The 16,279-nt window shown below is 30.5% G+C and overlaps 1 protein-coding gene across 1 annotated transcript in view; it reads right to left on the reverse strand.

Annotated features, from left to right (window-relative positions):
* The window catches only part of LOC106060815 (multidrug resistance-associated protein 1-like), a 30,739-nt gene that overhangs the window by 13,284 nt on the left and 1,176 nt on the right, over positions 1-16,279 (reverse strand). Inside the window, exons 3-20 of the mRNA XM_013218819.2 lie at positions 15,715-15,891; positions 14,934-15,050; positions 14,508-14,636; positions 14,277-14,405; positions 13,501-13,562; positions 12,051-12,203; positions 11,401-11,560; positions 10,429-10,481; positions 9,731-9,911; positions 8,879-8,975; positions 8,393-8,616; positions 7,252-7,389; positions 5,869-6,015; positions 4,916-5,000; positions 3,965-4,034; positions 3,513-3,639; positions 2,875-3,051; positions 550-717 (exon numbers count right to left, since the gene is read on the reverse strand). Coding sequence (XP_013074273.2) covers positions 550-717; positions 2,875-3,051; positions 3,513-3,639; positions 3,965-4,034; positions 4,916-5,000; positions 5,869-6,015; positions 7,252-7,389; positions 8,393-8,616; positions 8,879-8,975; positions 9,731-9,911; positions 10,429-10,481; positions 11,401-11,560; positions 12,051-12,203; positions 13,501-13,562; positions 14,277-14,405; positions 14,508-14,636; positions 14,934-15,050; positions 15,715-15,891 — 2,394 coding nt within the window. The remainder of the gene's footprint in view (positions 1-549; positions 718-2,874; positions 3,052-3,512; positions 3,640-3,964; positions 4,035-4,915; positions 5,001-5,868; positions 6,016-7,251; positions 7,390-8,392; positions 8,617-8,878; positions 8,976-9,730; positions 9,912-10,428; positions 10,482-11,400; positions 11,561-12,050; positions 12,204-13,500; positions 13,563-14,276; positions 14,406-14,507; positions 14,637-14,933; positions 15,051-15,714; positions 15,892-16,279) is intronic.

A 16,279-nucleotide genomic window follows, 5' to 3' on the forward strand; every position in this document is an offset into this window, starting at 1 on the left:
TAATTTTGGTTGATAAGTTTTAAAAAAATTCTTACTGAAAGAGCAAAAGTTTAGTAAAAAATAAACCTTATTAGTAAGAGACCAAAGGAACACATCAATTAAATCATAAGCTTGATCACAAAACATTTTACTTTTGAAAGTTTAGATTCAGTCATAAAATCACCCCAATGCTTAGAACATAACATGTTGAAGTTACAATACTTGTAGTACAGAATGAAGCCAAATAAAAATGTATGACAAAGGCATACCTTCATTATTTAAGAGTTAGTTAAATATTCATTAATCTTTGGACTTGAAGACAAGCCTTATTTATATTATTAAATGTTCAAGATGTATTATTTTGAAATGGATAATAGTTTTTTATACTATGAATGTATTATCCTATTCACTATGATGAGCTCACTGACATCTGACTCTCATTTAAAACAATTTTGATATTAAGCTAGATTATTAGTAACTGTGGTCTTTTACCCAATTTATATTTTTATATCATAAAAAGTGTGAGTTTGAAAACGAAACAATAGAAAAAAAAAATAAAAAAAATCTGACCTTGTCTCTGAGTATTCCCTTGTGGCTTATCACAGCTTTAAAAATATGTTTCCCAACATGAGAATCTACAGCACTGAGAGGATCATCTAACAAGTACGTGTCTGCTTGGCTGTACACAGCTCTGGCCAGGGAGACTCTCTGTTTCTGACCGCCTGATAAGTTGATGCCCTAAACATAAAAAAAAATATACAAATAATAAGAAACAAAACTTATTAGTAGAATCTTTTTAAAGAAACACACATTGTCTAATAAAGAAATAAGAATAAAGTGATAAACCTTAAAACTACTGAAAGGTTAATAACAGATTAAATTTTTTTTACTCCTCACCAACAGCTCACAATGATGATGATGATTATGATTAGAACAAATGCAACTTATTATTAATTATCTTGAACAAAAAAAGATGACTAAATTTCAGAGGAAACATTGTATTTCATCTTTATTCAATAGAAGAATAAATGTATATTTTGGTACAGTCTGAATCTGTGTCTAGTCTTAATGACCAGAGGTGTGACCAGCAGTCCAAATTAAATTCTCAAGGGCAGAAAGTTTTCACAGCGATGATTTATGTTAAAATAATTAAGTTGTTGGTAAAAATTAAATAGCATTGGCATATCCTATGGCCTCCTTCAGTCACAAAGTGGCTATTGATAGTTTAATCAAATGAGATGAATGCCTGGTTATTAGTTATAGTCAGAAAAGTATTGCCCACACAGAAGTTCCCTGCCCCACTCTCCACAACTGATTTATCCAAAGGAACAGTAAGGGCCCATACAGTTTGGAGTCAGGTGAATCCCAGGTTCTGCCAGAGGGTTGCTGCAAACTGTCTAAGGGTCACCTCAGAGTTGTCTCCCAAAGCCTTTTCCATGTTTGGGTATAGCTGCAAGGCAGCAAAGGTTTGACTTAGCATTTTTTTCTTCTTCTAGGTGGGTAGCCAACCATAGCTAACGAGCCCCTCCTGCCTAAAGCTTACTGGTTTAGGTGCCAGTTATTTGCCTTTGCCCCTTCTCCTGCCATTGAAAACTGTTCTGCTAAACTCAATATCATGTAAAGGCCAGGAGTTAGACTGCTTGTCAGAGGTTATTTGAGATTAGGAAGCTTTTAATAGGTAGAGGAGTGCTTACATCCATTAACACTTCCGGTAATGTCAACCTTGCAGAATATATTTAGTAATCTAATGTGTATACAATTCTATATTCAAATTTTTAAATATTAAAAAAAATGAGTTGTTTACATTTCCTGATTCTGAATGCAATACCAGAATGACGATTACATGGTTAGAATATACACATAGAATTATGCACAAATATTCTTTAGCATAGTAAGTACATTCAGACTCATAAATATGCAGTTAATTTAACTTGTATGTTTGCATTAAATAGAATTAAATAAATATATGGTAATTTTTTGTCCCAATGAGCTAAGTTCCTTCAGTTGAGCCAGGATTCAAACCCAGACTATCTTGTTCACAATCACCATCAGCAATGAAAGACATCAAATCCTCTCTTGCAAAAGCACTTGACAGAAACCCTGCTGTCATGCATAGTGCATACATGTCACCATACAGGTCGAGAATATTTGGTTTCCCAGACCTGTTAAGACGAAGATCAGCAAGTCTGGGGCAGTCAAACAATACGAGGCAGGGTTTCCTCTTCTTCCCCGCAGCAGGGGACCAGTGAATCGAAATTTGGCAATAGCCGTGAGAAATATGAGCCAACAGGACAGTGGCCAGGCACTGTCCTGTGCTTTAATAGCTTGCTTAGGCCTGGACAGCCTCCACAATGGGGAAGTGCAGTCAGGGTGCCTCATGCGCTCCCAGACTCCGAGGGCTTTTTGGGACTTGTCCCAGCACTCGAACCACTTTTCCATTTCTGTTTTTTTAAATTATAGCCAGAGCATGATGAAAACTTACAGCTTGTTCAGTGGGTGGAATTGGCCCTCCTGGTGGGCCAAGGAGTCTGCAATAGTGTTGCCAGTCACACCTATGTGATTTGGTACCCACTGCATTATTACAGGGGTACCATAGCGTTGCTTTATGTTGTGTAAAGCCATGATGACAGTGTCAATATTGGGGGGCCATGGACAGGGCTTTGCAAAGCCTGTAGTACAGGTTTTGAGTCAGTGACCACACCAATCTGTGTTGCCCTCAAATGTCCCTCACCGAGTTGAGAGTCAATGACTTTTAAGGCTTCACAGCCTGCCATGGCCTCTGCATCAAAACTGCAAACACTACCACATGGTACAGTTTCGTGGATATTAGTACCTAACCTTTCCTAACTAGTGCATTTAGAAGTATGCATATAGTTAAGTGACTATTGTACTTACTTTTTCCCCAATCTCAGTTTTATCTCTGGCTGGGAATATCTCAAGGTCAGGTCCCAATGCACAGGCATCTATAACTCTCTCATACTGACTGCTGTTATAAGGACTATCAAAAATTATGTTATCTCTCAATGTTGCATTCTGTATCCATGCTTCCTGTGAGACATAGGCTAATCTGTCCTGGTATAGCAATATTAAAATAATACCATACATAAATATTATTAAGCTCAAGAAAACTTTACAAAACAATTTAGAAAAAGGTGAAATATTAATAATAGTAATGCTAAAACATGTGCTAATGAAAGGCATTTTAAAAAAAACAATAAACACAAAGTTTACATAATTAACATTTGTCATACAAAAGAATAAGTGGAAAAAAAACACAGCAAAATGAATAAAAGCAAACTTTTCATGGTAGATTTTTCAATAGTTTATCTTTTATGAAAAGTAGTCAGTCAAGCAATTTATTTGTCAGGCGTTAATGACTCAGTCTGAGAATTAAAAAGGCCCTCAGATAAAAATTTTTATAGAGAAAAGTGAGAAACAAATAGTAACTTTGATAAATAATAACACAATCACTTTTATCATCTTAAAAAGTTTAAATTATTTTTTTAAAACAGGAACACAGAATCAACTCTTACTTTCAGAGTAACTTTTCCTTTAAGTTTCTTCATTTCACCCAACATGGCTGACAGTAAAGATGATTTCCCAGACCCAACTGTACCTACAATGGCCACTAGACTTCCTGGCATTATGGTCACATTGATCCTGTACCAATATACAAACATTGATAATATTTATCACCCTCCAAATTTCCTTTCATATTTGACATTAAAGTACTTAACCATAATAATCATTTTCTGTACTTTATGTTGACAAAAGTGAAGACCATTAATTTTGAACAAAGTAATTAATTAAAAAGAAAAACAGTACTCAAGAAAGGTTCAATTTTACTGCCAAATCTTTTCTACTTAGCATTTGTTTCCATTATAATTGTTTTGTTGGGCATGAAAGTTGAAAGTTAATTAAATTAACAACATATCACTTGAACTTATATAGGACACTAAGCTACTAAATAAAATATTAACCTAACCTTCTTAATGTTGGCTGTGACAGACTAGTGTCCCAAGTGAATGTTCCATTTTCTATCTGAACAGCTGCATCTAGATTTAAAATGCAGATAATAAAAGATATAAAGAAATGTCACCACCTCAAAGTTGGTTCCATATAGTTGATACCCTATTTTAATGTTGTGATTGTTATTCACAACTCATGTTTCTATAAGGTGAACACTTTTAACCTTGAGTTAACCAGTTACTTGATAGCAGCTGGTAAGAGAGTCAGTGAGAACAGTTAGTTAGAAACTGTAAGGAGCTATTAAAAAGTAAATTGAGATGTGTACCAGTATTTCTATAAGGAGTCAACAAATTTATTTCTATAAAGGATTATTAGTGAATATTCGTGGCATGTATCATACTCCATATGTGTTGTTATTATCATTATTATATATATTAAACATAATATTTGTGTCAGCTACATAAGGAGTTATTTCCTCATTTATTCATTCTGACAACGCCTACAATATACGTTTATAATATGAACCCAATGTAACCAAAGGGACATCCAAAACTACCCCAGTGACAAGAAAGTATTTAGATCAAAACTTAGCAAAATGTTTAAATGAAGAAATACTTAAACAACTGACAGACTGAACAGCTACAATCAAAGTAATAAACAAAATGTTCTTGTTTTATTTAAAATAGGAAACTTTTGTATCATTCAGCACAGATTAATTAGCTAAAAATATTCTGAACTTTACTTCTTGGTTAGGACATATACAAATGGAAGAGAAGAAGTTTAGAAGCATTTATGAAGAAGTAAGTCTATTTGACTTTCTGGCTTTTTTCACTATGCACGCACAATTAGTATTATTGCATTTTAAGACTACAAAAAAATAAAAAAAAAATTTTCTGACTGTTACACATAGGCCTATATGTCAAAGACATATTTACAAAGGTGAAAACTCCCAACATTTTTGTTTTACCTGAATCACTACTGCGATCAACAACATCAGATTCTAAATCTTCGCTGCAGAGAAATGTAGTAAGTCTTTGCATAGATACAATTGCCTATGTGAAAAAATCAACATTCAAATATAAATGCCTGATTTATGTAAGGAAAAATCATTATTGAATTAATTTTATCTTAATCTTTTTACAGATCAAATTCAAATAAATTAATAAAACCATATAAATTCAGGAGACAGGGGTAACAAATAGACACTTGAACAAATTGCAAAGGATTAACTTTGACTAAGCATAACTCCTCTCTCACCCCCACCCCAAAGAATCTAACTTTGAATGGAACAATACTGACTTTGACTGGAATTAAGCTGAAGAGAATGAATCAGGAAGAAAACAGACAATGTCTGCAGCTTTATGTATGCATCATGTGCAAAAGAATAACTAATAAACTAATAATTTCTATGGCCTGCATAATTATTATCATTATTTAAACATTTTTTTTATTACATTGTCACACTCACTTGCATATTTGGTTATGAGGGCCAAATTGAACAAATAATAAATACTCAATAGATATGACCAGTGATCAGCAAACCATTAATAAATAATAATATAATAACATGATAATATGTTTACTGTATTTTTTTTAACTTGTCTACTCAGTCCAAAGAAAACTCTAGGTATGTAAACATTTACATTAGTTGTTTTTTTTCTGGCTAAGTTCCAGAAAGAGCTTTCTAATCAAATTAGAAATAAAGTAAAGCAAAAAGAGAATGGTGGTTAAGGAAATGAACTCTTAGTCACCACTCGAGTACAACCAAAAGCTGTGTCTTGGATCTTAGTCTATATTACTCCATATCATAAATTAATAATTGGAAAAAAAATACAAAAACAAAATGGTTAAATTATATATTACAAAAAAGTGACATTGTCTGTTCTGTGATATTTTTTTTTAAAACAAAACATTAATGACCTGAATGAGGAAGGGAATCATTGTTGGTAACAGAGCCATAGGCTGTCTCAGAATATTGAAAAGGGAAATGGAGACAAATGCAGTACTTGGGTCTAGATAACTAGTTTCTGATGTTGCAATATAGGTTCCAAATGAAGCTAACTGAACCTTAACAAAATGAAAGAAAAAATACTTTAAAAGTGCAATCGAAAACTGGACACAAAAATACTAATAAAAAGTGTTAAAATGTTCTAAGCCCTTTCAGATAGATAAGACTGTGTTTATTTACTTTTTTAAATGACCTCACATTAGAATATAACTACTTTCTTTTAAACTTATATGATGTTGACCATTTTTAGATTTATTTTCTTTTAACTGACTTTATTATATAGAAGAATTTAGCTGATAATGTACAATGTTACTATGAAACAATCCATTCAACAACGTTAAGATGCACTATTTATCAGGGTTTTAAAGAAATCACTAGTTTTTAGCTGTTTTTTTCATGGAAAAAAAATCTAATTTCAAGTCATCCTAAACAAACTATGCATTCTTCAAATTGGTGTACAAGATGTAGATTATTTGAAGTATATTGGATGAATGTATAAACATTAAACAATTAAAGGCTAGTCATAACTTTAACATACATTACTCTTCTTTCCCAAACCCCTAAGAATATAAAAATCAAGAGCGATTGAGCTTAAAAAGATAAACTTTGAATTCTTAATAACACTACAATTAAACTCTACATAATCATTAGCATCTTAGATGTTATATTTTAGATACTATATAAGGAGAACACTACAATTAAACTCTACAAAATCATTAGCATCTTAGATGTTATATTTTAGATACCATATAAGGAGAACACTACAATTAAACTCTACAAAATCATTAGCATCTTAGATGTTACATTTTAGATACCATATAAGGAGAACACTACAATTAAACTCTACAAAATCATTAGCATCTTAGATGTTATATTTTAGATACCATATAAGGAGAACACTACAATTAAACTCTAAAATCATTAGCATCTTAGATGTTATATTTTAGATACCATATAAGGAGAACACTACAATTAAACTCTATAAAATCATTAGCATCTAAGATGTTATATTTTAGATACCATATAAGGAGAACACTACGATTAAACTCTACATAATCATTAGCATCTTAGATGTTATATTTTAGATACCATATAAGGAGAACACTACAATTAAACTCTACAAAATCATTAGCATCTTAGATGTTATATTTTAGATACCATATAAGGAGAACACTACAATTAAACTCTACATAATCATTAGCATTTTGATGTTATATTTTAGATACCATATAAGGAGAACACTACAATTAAACTCTACAAAATCATTAGCATCTTAGATGTTATATTTTAGATACCATATAAGGAGCACATGTCCATATAAACATTGTAACTGCTACCAGGTATGCAGTTTTCTTTAAAGTTAGCAACTCCTCTTCTCTGATGGATGTAATTTTTCTTTGAAATGAGTCCTCCCAAGCATACAATTTCAATACCTAAAAAATAATAAATAAAATAAAATCTAACCAATTAGAATTTAATATCTGTTCTCAAAGAAATTTAAAATTGTAAACATCTAGGTTATTCTTTGAACATAAACTGTTTATCATGTTGTATTGTTTCTTCAAAGAGATTTTTTTGCAGTTCATGCTAAAAATATCAGTAAATAATAATTCTACTTAAAACAAAATAGTTTTAAAATGTATCATAGTTAGTTTTCAAGTTTTAAATCTCCAGTTATTGATACAAATTTAGCAAATGAACTATATTTTTGCACATATAACCCGTGGGTTATGCAAGTTTTTACAAATGAATGGCCGCTGTGCTGGGTATACAAAGTTGCGGGGTTATCAAAATTTATTTTACTTATTAACATAACAAAATGGAAACTATGGACATACCAGTGGGTCTTTATATAACATACTACAGATACAAAATAACATACTACGGATATGACTATTTCACAAGCGTGTTGCACTCTATGTATCACCTGTTGGAACAACAAATGGAGCACAATTGTGTCTGGACGAGCAGACGTCTGATGAGCAACAACTTTATGTACCTGTGGTTAATGGCAAGTCATGCTTTGCACATGCAGGGTATGTAAGAGTGTGGATTATGGGATTGTGCTTTTACTTTATTGGTAATTTGAGCTCGGTTCAGGTTATTTATTACAATTGAAAAGAAGAGATAATTACAATTTTACATTTATTCAACTGAATATCTCCTTCACAAACCTTCATAAGTTCAAAGCAAGATTGCTAGTGAAAGTAAATATTTATTTTCTATCTAAGGGGCACCCCTTTGTGTACATTTCCTTGAGTTTGACAGAGCAGAAATGAAGGATGGTAGCCATTTTTTTGTATTTTCCCCTTTTTTTTGTTAAAGTGCTATTTTGCTCTGATCTAGAAGACTTTTTAGAAAATGTGTTCAATCTTTGTTTTATTAACAATCATGCATTGAAAAGTCCATAATCTTTAATCTTTTAAAATACATTACCTTGATTCCATTGAGCACTTCATTCATAATCTTGATTCTTCTGTCTTTTGTTTTCATCTGTTGCATCTGGTAAGTCCTCTGCTTACTGGCTGCCCAGGCATTAATTGGCATTAATAGAAGTAGAACTCCTAGGCCTGCCATTGAAGAGGGCCCCAGAGTTCCCCACAGCATGTACAGAGCCAGGATGATCATCAAAGGCATTGACCATAGCACATATAGGTAACCTGGATAACGTGAGATGTTTTGTTCATTTAAAATGTACATATAAAATCTAACTATCTTATATTAAACTCAATGGATTAAAAAAAAAGATTTCATATGAATATTTTATGTAATTGTAAAGATAAAGCTAATTTATTACATGCTATATAGTAATTAAAAGAAAAAAACAAATTTGGTTAATGATTTTTTTTTTAGCAAATTAAATATATATGTCTATTAAATCTGCAAAAGAATTTTTTTTCCCAACTAAAATAAACTACAAACCAACAACATCTTGTAATCTCTGACAGTCTACTGACATCAAGTTCACTATTTCACCAACAGTTGATTCTTTTCTTGACTCATTACTTATAGTAAGTGCCTGAGAAAAAAAGGAGATAATAAATGTCAGTCTGCAGCAAATTTGATGTAGAATATTTTACTAAAATGCTTAACACAAAGCTTGAATGATATATGAGTTTATTTTAAAAAAAAATAATATAGTAAAATTTCATGATTATCTTTAATGTAACTAAATATGTAGTTTAACGCCAATAACACTTGACTAGTAAGGTTAAATAGAGTTTTAATTTCTGTTTCATGCTGTTTCACCAATTTATTTTGTGTTGCTGAGAAGTTTGGAGAATGCTGTGTTTATTGCAAAATGACTAGCTTGTTATCAATAATTACCCCTAAATCATTCATGTTAAATGAATCCATAAAATAAGAGCTTGAATGATTGTTTTTTAAAAAGATCATAGATAATTGGATCTACTGGAGAAGACTTAGCTCATTAAGTTAGTAACTATAAACAATGGAATTTGTTGGTTACTAAACATGGAATAGGTGAAAGTAAATTTACAATTTACAAGTTAAACCAAATATTGGCCCATTTTATAGCACATTAAAACAATTTATTCCAAGCTGGAGATCATTTAACATAGATATGCTGGAGATCATTTAACATAGATATATCTTCTTTTTAAAATAAAGTGTCGACCATTTATTAAATTCTTTTAAAATGCCCACTAGTAAACTAAAAAAATGTGCAAACAAATGTCAGCAATAATGTCAGCAATAATTTGACATAATAATTACATTAATTATTAATAAGTCCTAATTTGAAGGAAACCAAACCTTTTTGTACACAGCAGCTGTGACAGCAGATTTGACTCTCATTCCAATAGGCAAGCAGAGATGAGCATTGTACTGAAAGAGACAAGTCTCCAGCATGGCCACCACAAAGAAGGAAAGAGCCAAGATGTAGCCCTTCCATTCCCTCTCAGTCTCACGGTGTTCATTGAAAGATATAAACTCTCTGGAAGAAATGTAAACTTAGTGCTTTTATAACTTGTCACAATATGCTGCATGAGAGTGCTTTATTTATTTTGATAATTAAATACAGAATTGGATAGAATACAAATTACTGCACTTAGTTATGACTAACGAGTGAGTTCAAAATATTGATGTGTTTATTAAATAACTCACAATTGCAGTTAATCAACATGTTATTCTTTAATCAAGCATTTAAAAAATATTCAGCAGAGCAGAGTACTGGAAAAAAAAAGAAAGTAAGAAAAAAAAAAAGGAAAATGAAATATACTCTATTTCTTTGCAAAGTCATTTTGAGCAGCAGACTAAAGACTGTACAGCTCTTCCACAGAATTCCAAGAATGAATAAGAGTAAATAAGCATCTCTGAGTATAATGCATATTTTCAAAGAATAACTATGTGCATTATAAAAATGTTAGATTTCTAATTTCTTATTTAGGATTTTTCTGCTTAAGCTAATCTGGAAACCTTACCATACAATTGTAAAAAAAAAAAGTACTTACTCAATTAACATTGGTGTAACAAAAGTTAAAAGGTCTGCAATGAGCTTCAATATCTAAGAATAAATACATCATTGTATTCAGTCAAAATGTTATATATTACAGGTCTTTTACACAAACACACACATATATTATATTATATATATATATATATACACACACACCATATTTTAGCACATGTAACCAGCAGGTTATAAAAGTTTCTACACTGAATAGCAGCTGTTCAGGGTATACAAAGATGCTGGGTTTAAAAAGTTTATTTTACTCATGAACATAGCATAATTATGGACATACTGGTAATGTACACTGGAAAGCTTTATGAACATATCACTATAAATCTCAAGAAAACAATCAGGCCAATCATAAAAATGATGCAAAATCAGGTCAATCATAGAGCCCAGGTTAGCTGATGCAGCAAATCTTTCTCCACTATTATCGGATAACCTGGTCAAAAACTTTCTGTTGAAACAGCATACTACAGATATGACTGTAATATCATATTTCACATGCATGTTGCACTTTTGTGTATGGCTTGTGTAAACAACAACAGGAGCATGATTGCATCTGAGAGACAAGACGTCTGATGAACTTTATGTACCAGTAGTTAATGGCAAGTTATGCACATGCGGGGTATATAAAGGTGCGGATTGTATGATTTGTTTTTACTTATTTTGTAATTTGTGCAGGGTATACGGGTGTGCTGGTTACATGCGTATGCAGGTTATATGTTTAAAAAATGGTATATATTGTTCATTATATATATATATGTATGTATATATATAAGATAAACCTATCTCTCATGACAAAAAACATCAGTAACATATTGCAATTACACAAGTTGCCTATTTTAATTTATAATTACTTTCAAACTTCAAAAAAATAATTCTATGCCTTTAGAAAACTTTAACTTTATTTTTTTAACAAATTTTAGATAAACAAAACTGCAGGATACAATGTTATTTAAAAAATAACAACCTGGGTAAAGAAGAAAGACCATCCAAATACTTTTATCAAGACTTTAAGCAGTGAAGCTTCAATTTTCTTAGAGTTAATATTACAGCTTTCTTTTTGCAGAAGTGCAGAAGCCTCAGTAACCGATGAACTTTGATTAGCAGCATCAGACTTAAGCTTTTTGCTGAAAACATAAATGTAAACAGAAATATTGAAATATTTATTTTATTGCTTCCTATGTTACACACAATCTATTTGTTAAACAAGAGAAACTGCTTAAACATGAAAATGAATATTTTGATGACCCAATGCCAGGTTTTTAGCTTTTACCACAATTAAGGGAAAGGTGAACAAAGGTGATTTGAAAAAAAATCTTAACATACATTAATTAAATTTGCAACATTAAACGTTGCTTATAATATTAAAAAGCTATACGTAGATGTTTTTATTCAGATACTTTTCATTCAGATTTCTCTCAGAAACTATTGCCAAGATTTAATCTAATGCACATTACAAAGGTTTTTACCCAATGACCAAATTTTAGTTTTGTTTTCATCAATATATAAAACATATAATTAAAACAGATTGGATAAAGTGCATGTTAATTATAATTGTTTAGATTGTAATTATTCCATAGCCATCATCACACATTAAATTTATATTTTTTCTCAAACCTTTTAAGCCTGTTTCTTCTTAATTTAGCTTTTTGTTTTTCCCTTTCCCATTGAGATTCAAAATCTGGAACAACATTGTTGGATTGGTCTCTTGTGTTTAATTTGAAGACATCCTTCTCTTCAAGGTCTTTGCGATAGCCACGCACCAAAAGTCTTCAATATTTTGAAATGAAAATAATAGATTTAAATATTTTTGTTTTGTAAATCTAAAAGAAAGTACAACAAATTTTCATAGAAAGTTACAAAAATGATTTATGTGCCTCCATTTTGTTTTACAGAAACAATGACTGTAAAAAAAAGGCACAAATATATATTTTTTTAAGTATAGATATAAGAAACTTTTAAATAATAAATTTCTCAAGTAGAAATAATGCGAAATAATTGCATAGTTCTTCCATAATATATGTCATGCTTGAACGCACATCATGACCAAGCAAGGAGAACTGACCAGGTCACATTCTGCACGTGTAGATGACCAAAAAAGGTTAAGAAGTATGTAATAATCCAGAAAAGTCTTTTTAAGAGACTATATAAGGAAAGCAAAGCTAGTTATTGGGGTCATTGTTCAGTGGTTATTCATTATCAGTACTTTCCTGTGCTTCATTTATTTATTGTTACTATATTATTTGTTCATCATACTATTTGCATAGTAGGTCACAGCAGGGGCTGCATAGCCATGGCAAATACTGCATTCCTCATTAATCGTCAGACTCGAAGACAAGCCTTATTATTATTATTATAATTTGTACAAGTGATTTATGTTTCATTTTATTTTGTTCATCACTGGATGACTTTTTTCACTGATTTGAGTTTCAAGTTATTAAACTCAAGAAAAATAAATTTTAAACTGTTTCTCTTCAGTGTATTATAGAGACACCGCAAAATATTATTTGAGAGACATCAATAAACTCTAGCACTAAACATCACTAAACCCTAGTAGCAATATAGATTATTTGTATGCAGTATCACAAACATATTCATACAAAATGAAAAGTCACTGATGGATAGATTTAGATATATTTAGACCCAATTGCCTTTTTTAAACAACATTTTCTAACTGAGAGGTAAATAGTTGTGTACAGCTTTTATAGAAATATAAAATATAAATATATTTGTGCTTCAATCCATTAGGCTAAGGAGGAACATATAAATATTATACTGATATAGAATAAGGTTCAGAATAGTTCATTACAGATTTAGATTTAAAACAAATTGTTTTAGCATAGCATCTAATGTACTGGTGTGTATCTCATTAGGACTTATGTATGTTTTATGTATGTGTATTTAATATGTGTTTGTCTCATATTATCATTTGTTGAAAATGCACATAAAATACACAATATCAATTCTATTAGACATTACTTAACTAGATGATACAATATTACCATAGTAACTATATACATAGTTTATTCCACAGAATGTTTTTTTTCTACTGAAGAAAATGTAGTACCTGCTAATCCAGAAGTAGACAATCTGACTTGGAAATGAAGCTTTTGTTTCTGGACATTCTTCCTGGAAGTGCAAATAGAACTATATTTATTTCCATATATAAGCAGGAATTATTAGATGTTTTGCATAGATTTGTAAATCATATTATATATTATAACCCTGACTAAATTGTATTTGAGTCTTTAATCAACTGCTGCCAATGGACTTGGGTTTGATTTTGGGTAGAATTTTTAATGGCCCCAGTATGTTGGGTTATCTGTCTGTCATATGCATTATTTCCAAAACCCAAAGTGCTATTTAAGCAAGAGAGGAGTGGAAGTGCATTATAAAAGAATATTATAGAACTTTCTAGGTTTCTACTAATATATAAAGTATATAAGAAATTAATGGAAGAAATTTGGTTCTCAGCTCTTTCAATACATACACATTTATTACACTGAACCATTGTATTGAGGAAATTATTTTGTATTTGTTGATATTAAATAATGTGTACTAATTAAAGATAAAACTATTTCTTTTATCACCTCAGTTCGTCTTTTTTTTTTTTAGCCAATAATAATAATAAGTGACAGGTCCACTTACTTTTTTTTAATATTACAGATCATTAACAAAACAATAGATTCTATATTTCTTTTTAGCACCTGAAGGCTGCTTACCAGCCAAATGTGTAACAGTACCGCCTGTCTGTCCATATGTCTGTCCTATTCATATCTCAAAACTATCAAAAGTTTTCTAAAGTAAAATATAAACATATATATATATATCTGAAAACAGTACCTTGTCTGATAATGAACTATACCCATCAGCAGGTCCTTTGTCTGCCCAGAAAAGGAGAAAGTACTGAATCAGTAGGAGACCAAAGTAAATGCAGTAGATCACAAAATCTAAAAGATCTGAATTGTAAGTCTGTTGACAGATAACAAATATTACTAAGTGTTTTTTAAAATGACTCCACTCAAAGATGCTACTGTAAAAAATTTAGAAGTAAAAAAAAAATTCAATAGTTACCTCTTCAATAATATTTGAATAAAATGGAATGACACCTGCAATAACAAGGAGTGTGAATGTGATGAAGAGAACACCTGAGGTTATGAATCCATAATGACGTTCAGCTTGTAATAAAAGTGCAACCAAGAGCTTAATGAAAGAAATAAAGAAAAACTATAATAATAATTCAACAGTTGGGTGTCTGGGTGTATAAATACATATGTAGTATTGATATATGAGTTTATAGGATTTTTTAATTGCATACTAAATTTAGACATTATATTAGAAAAAAATAAATTTTCAATTCCTTTTTGATTTCACTGTTTGAATTTTTTTCCTTGGTTGAATAAGATCTTAGTCTAGTTTTAAGCAAACAATTCTGAACAATATTACAAATTAAAAATATGCACTTGCTCGTAAAGTACATAAAACAATTTCTATACTTACAAATGTTGCAATTCTGACACCACCAGAGACATATTTTGCAACAGGAATATCCCCGTCGTGTGCGCAGTCATCAATCAAACTGACTACTGATATAACCAATAACAGCAAAGCACATATCTGTAAAAGAGCCAAACTTTATTAAAATGAAAGAAATTATTGACAGATACAGAATTATTTTCAACTTTAAGCACAAAGTTTGTGAAGCCTTTAATTTCAAAAGAAAGCAGTAATTGTTTTTGAGCTCTTAATTTCAAAAGAAAGCAGTAATTGTTTTTGAGCTCTTTCTAGAAGATACTTTCTTTTATTCTAATTTCAGGACATTGAACACATAAGCAGAGGAATCATTAGAGTTGGTATCTCCCTGTATAGTTAGGTAACGGCATTACTCTCCACCTCTAATGACATCTTCCCAAAATAAACTTTTCATTAAAAGCTATCTTTTTTTATGACTGCAAAAGCTTGTTCAAGTATTTAGCTAATGTTAATTCCTTTAAAAAAAGCTTCTTTTTTTCTACTTGTTTGTAAATGTTTTACATAATTCGGATGTTCCTTCAGCGTTGAAGATAGTTTAGTCATACTTTGGTGTCACCCCTTATGATCATTGCTCCTGGTACTGCATGTTATATAGCAATATGTAAAAATAAAAATGTAGCAGACCTTTACAATTAAAAAAAAAGAACTAACCAGATAACAGAGCACTACACCAATGAGAACAGTATGAGCAATATTGAAAAACTAAGACCTATATAAATAAAAATAAAAAAAAACAACATTATCTTACTGTTTTCATAACATTCAAACAGTTCAATGGAATAGTCTGTTTCTTTTTTGCACTTAAATAGTAAAGATAAAGGGGTGTGGCTGACCAAAGTACTCCACATGGTACCCACACTAAAACTGTGTCTTTGAAACATTCTGTAAACTGGGGATAGGAACTATTTAGAAGTAGGCTTTCATTCTGAAATATAAAATATATCAAACATTTTCCTTTATTAAATTGTTGTTTTTTTTACTAGTTTTTATTATTGGAAACTTACTTAGAGGATTATAAATTTCAAAATGTTTCAAATCTTAAAACAGCATCCACCTAAGTAATGGAAAAAAATTCTTAGACTTTTTTATTCTTTAATTATCTTAAATATAAAAAAAATCAGTTATAACATAGCCATGTAAATTTTATTCTTTAATTATCTTAAGTTTAAACAAAAAAAAAATCAGTTATGACATAGCCATGTAAATTTTGTTTCAACAAATTTATTTATTTTGGATATTTAAATAGTCTAATCAAAATATAATTTTACTTATTTATGGTAACCTGTAGCCGAATTATTTTGCTAAAACTGACT

Source organism: Biomphalaria glabrata, chromosome 7, assembly GCF_947242115.1.
Source record: "Biomphalaria glabrata chromosome 7, xgBioGlab47.1, whole genome shotgun sequence".
In the NCBI taxonomy this organism is placed as follows: Eukaryota; Metazoa; Mollusca; class Gastropoda; family Planorbidae; genus Biomphalaria; species Biomphalaria glabrata.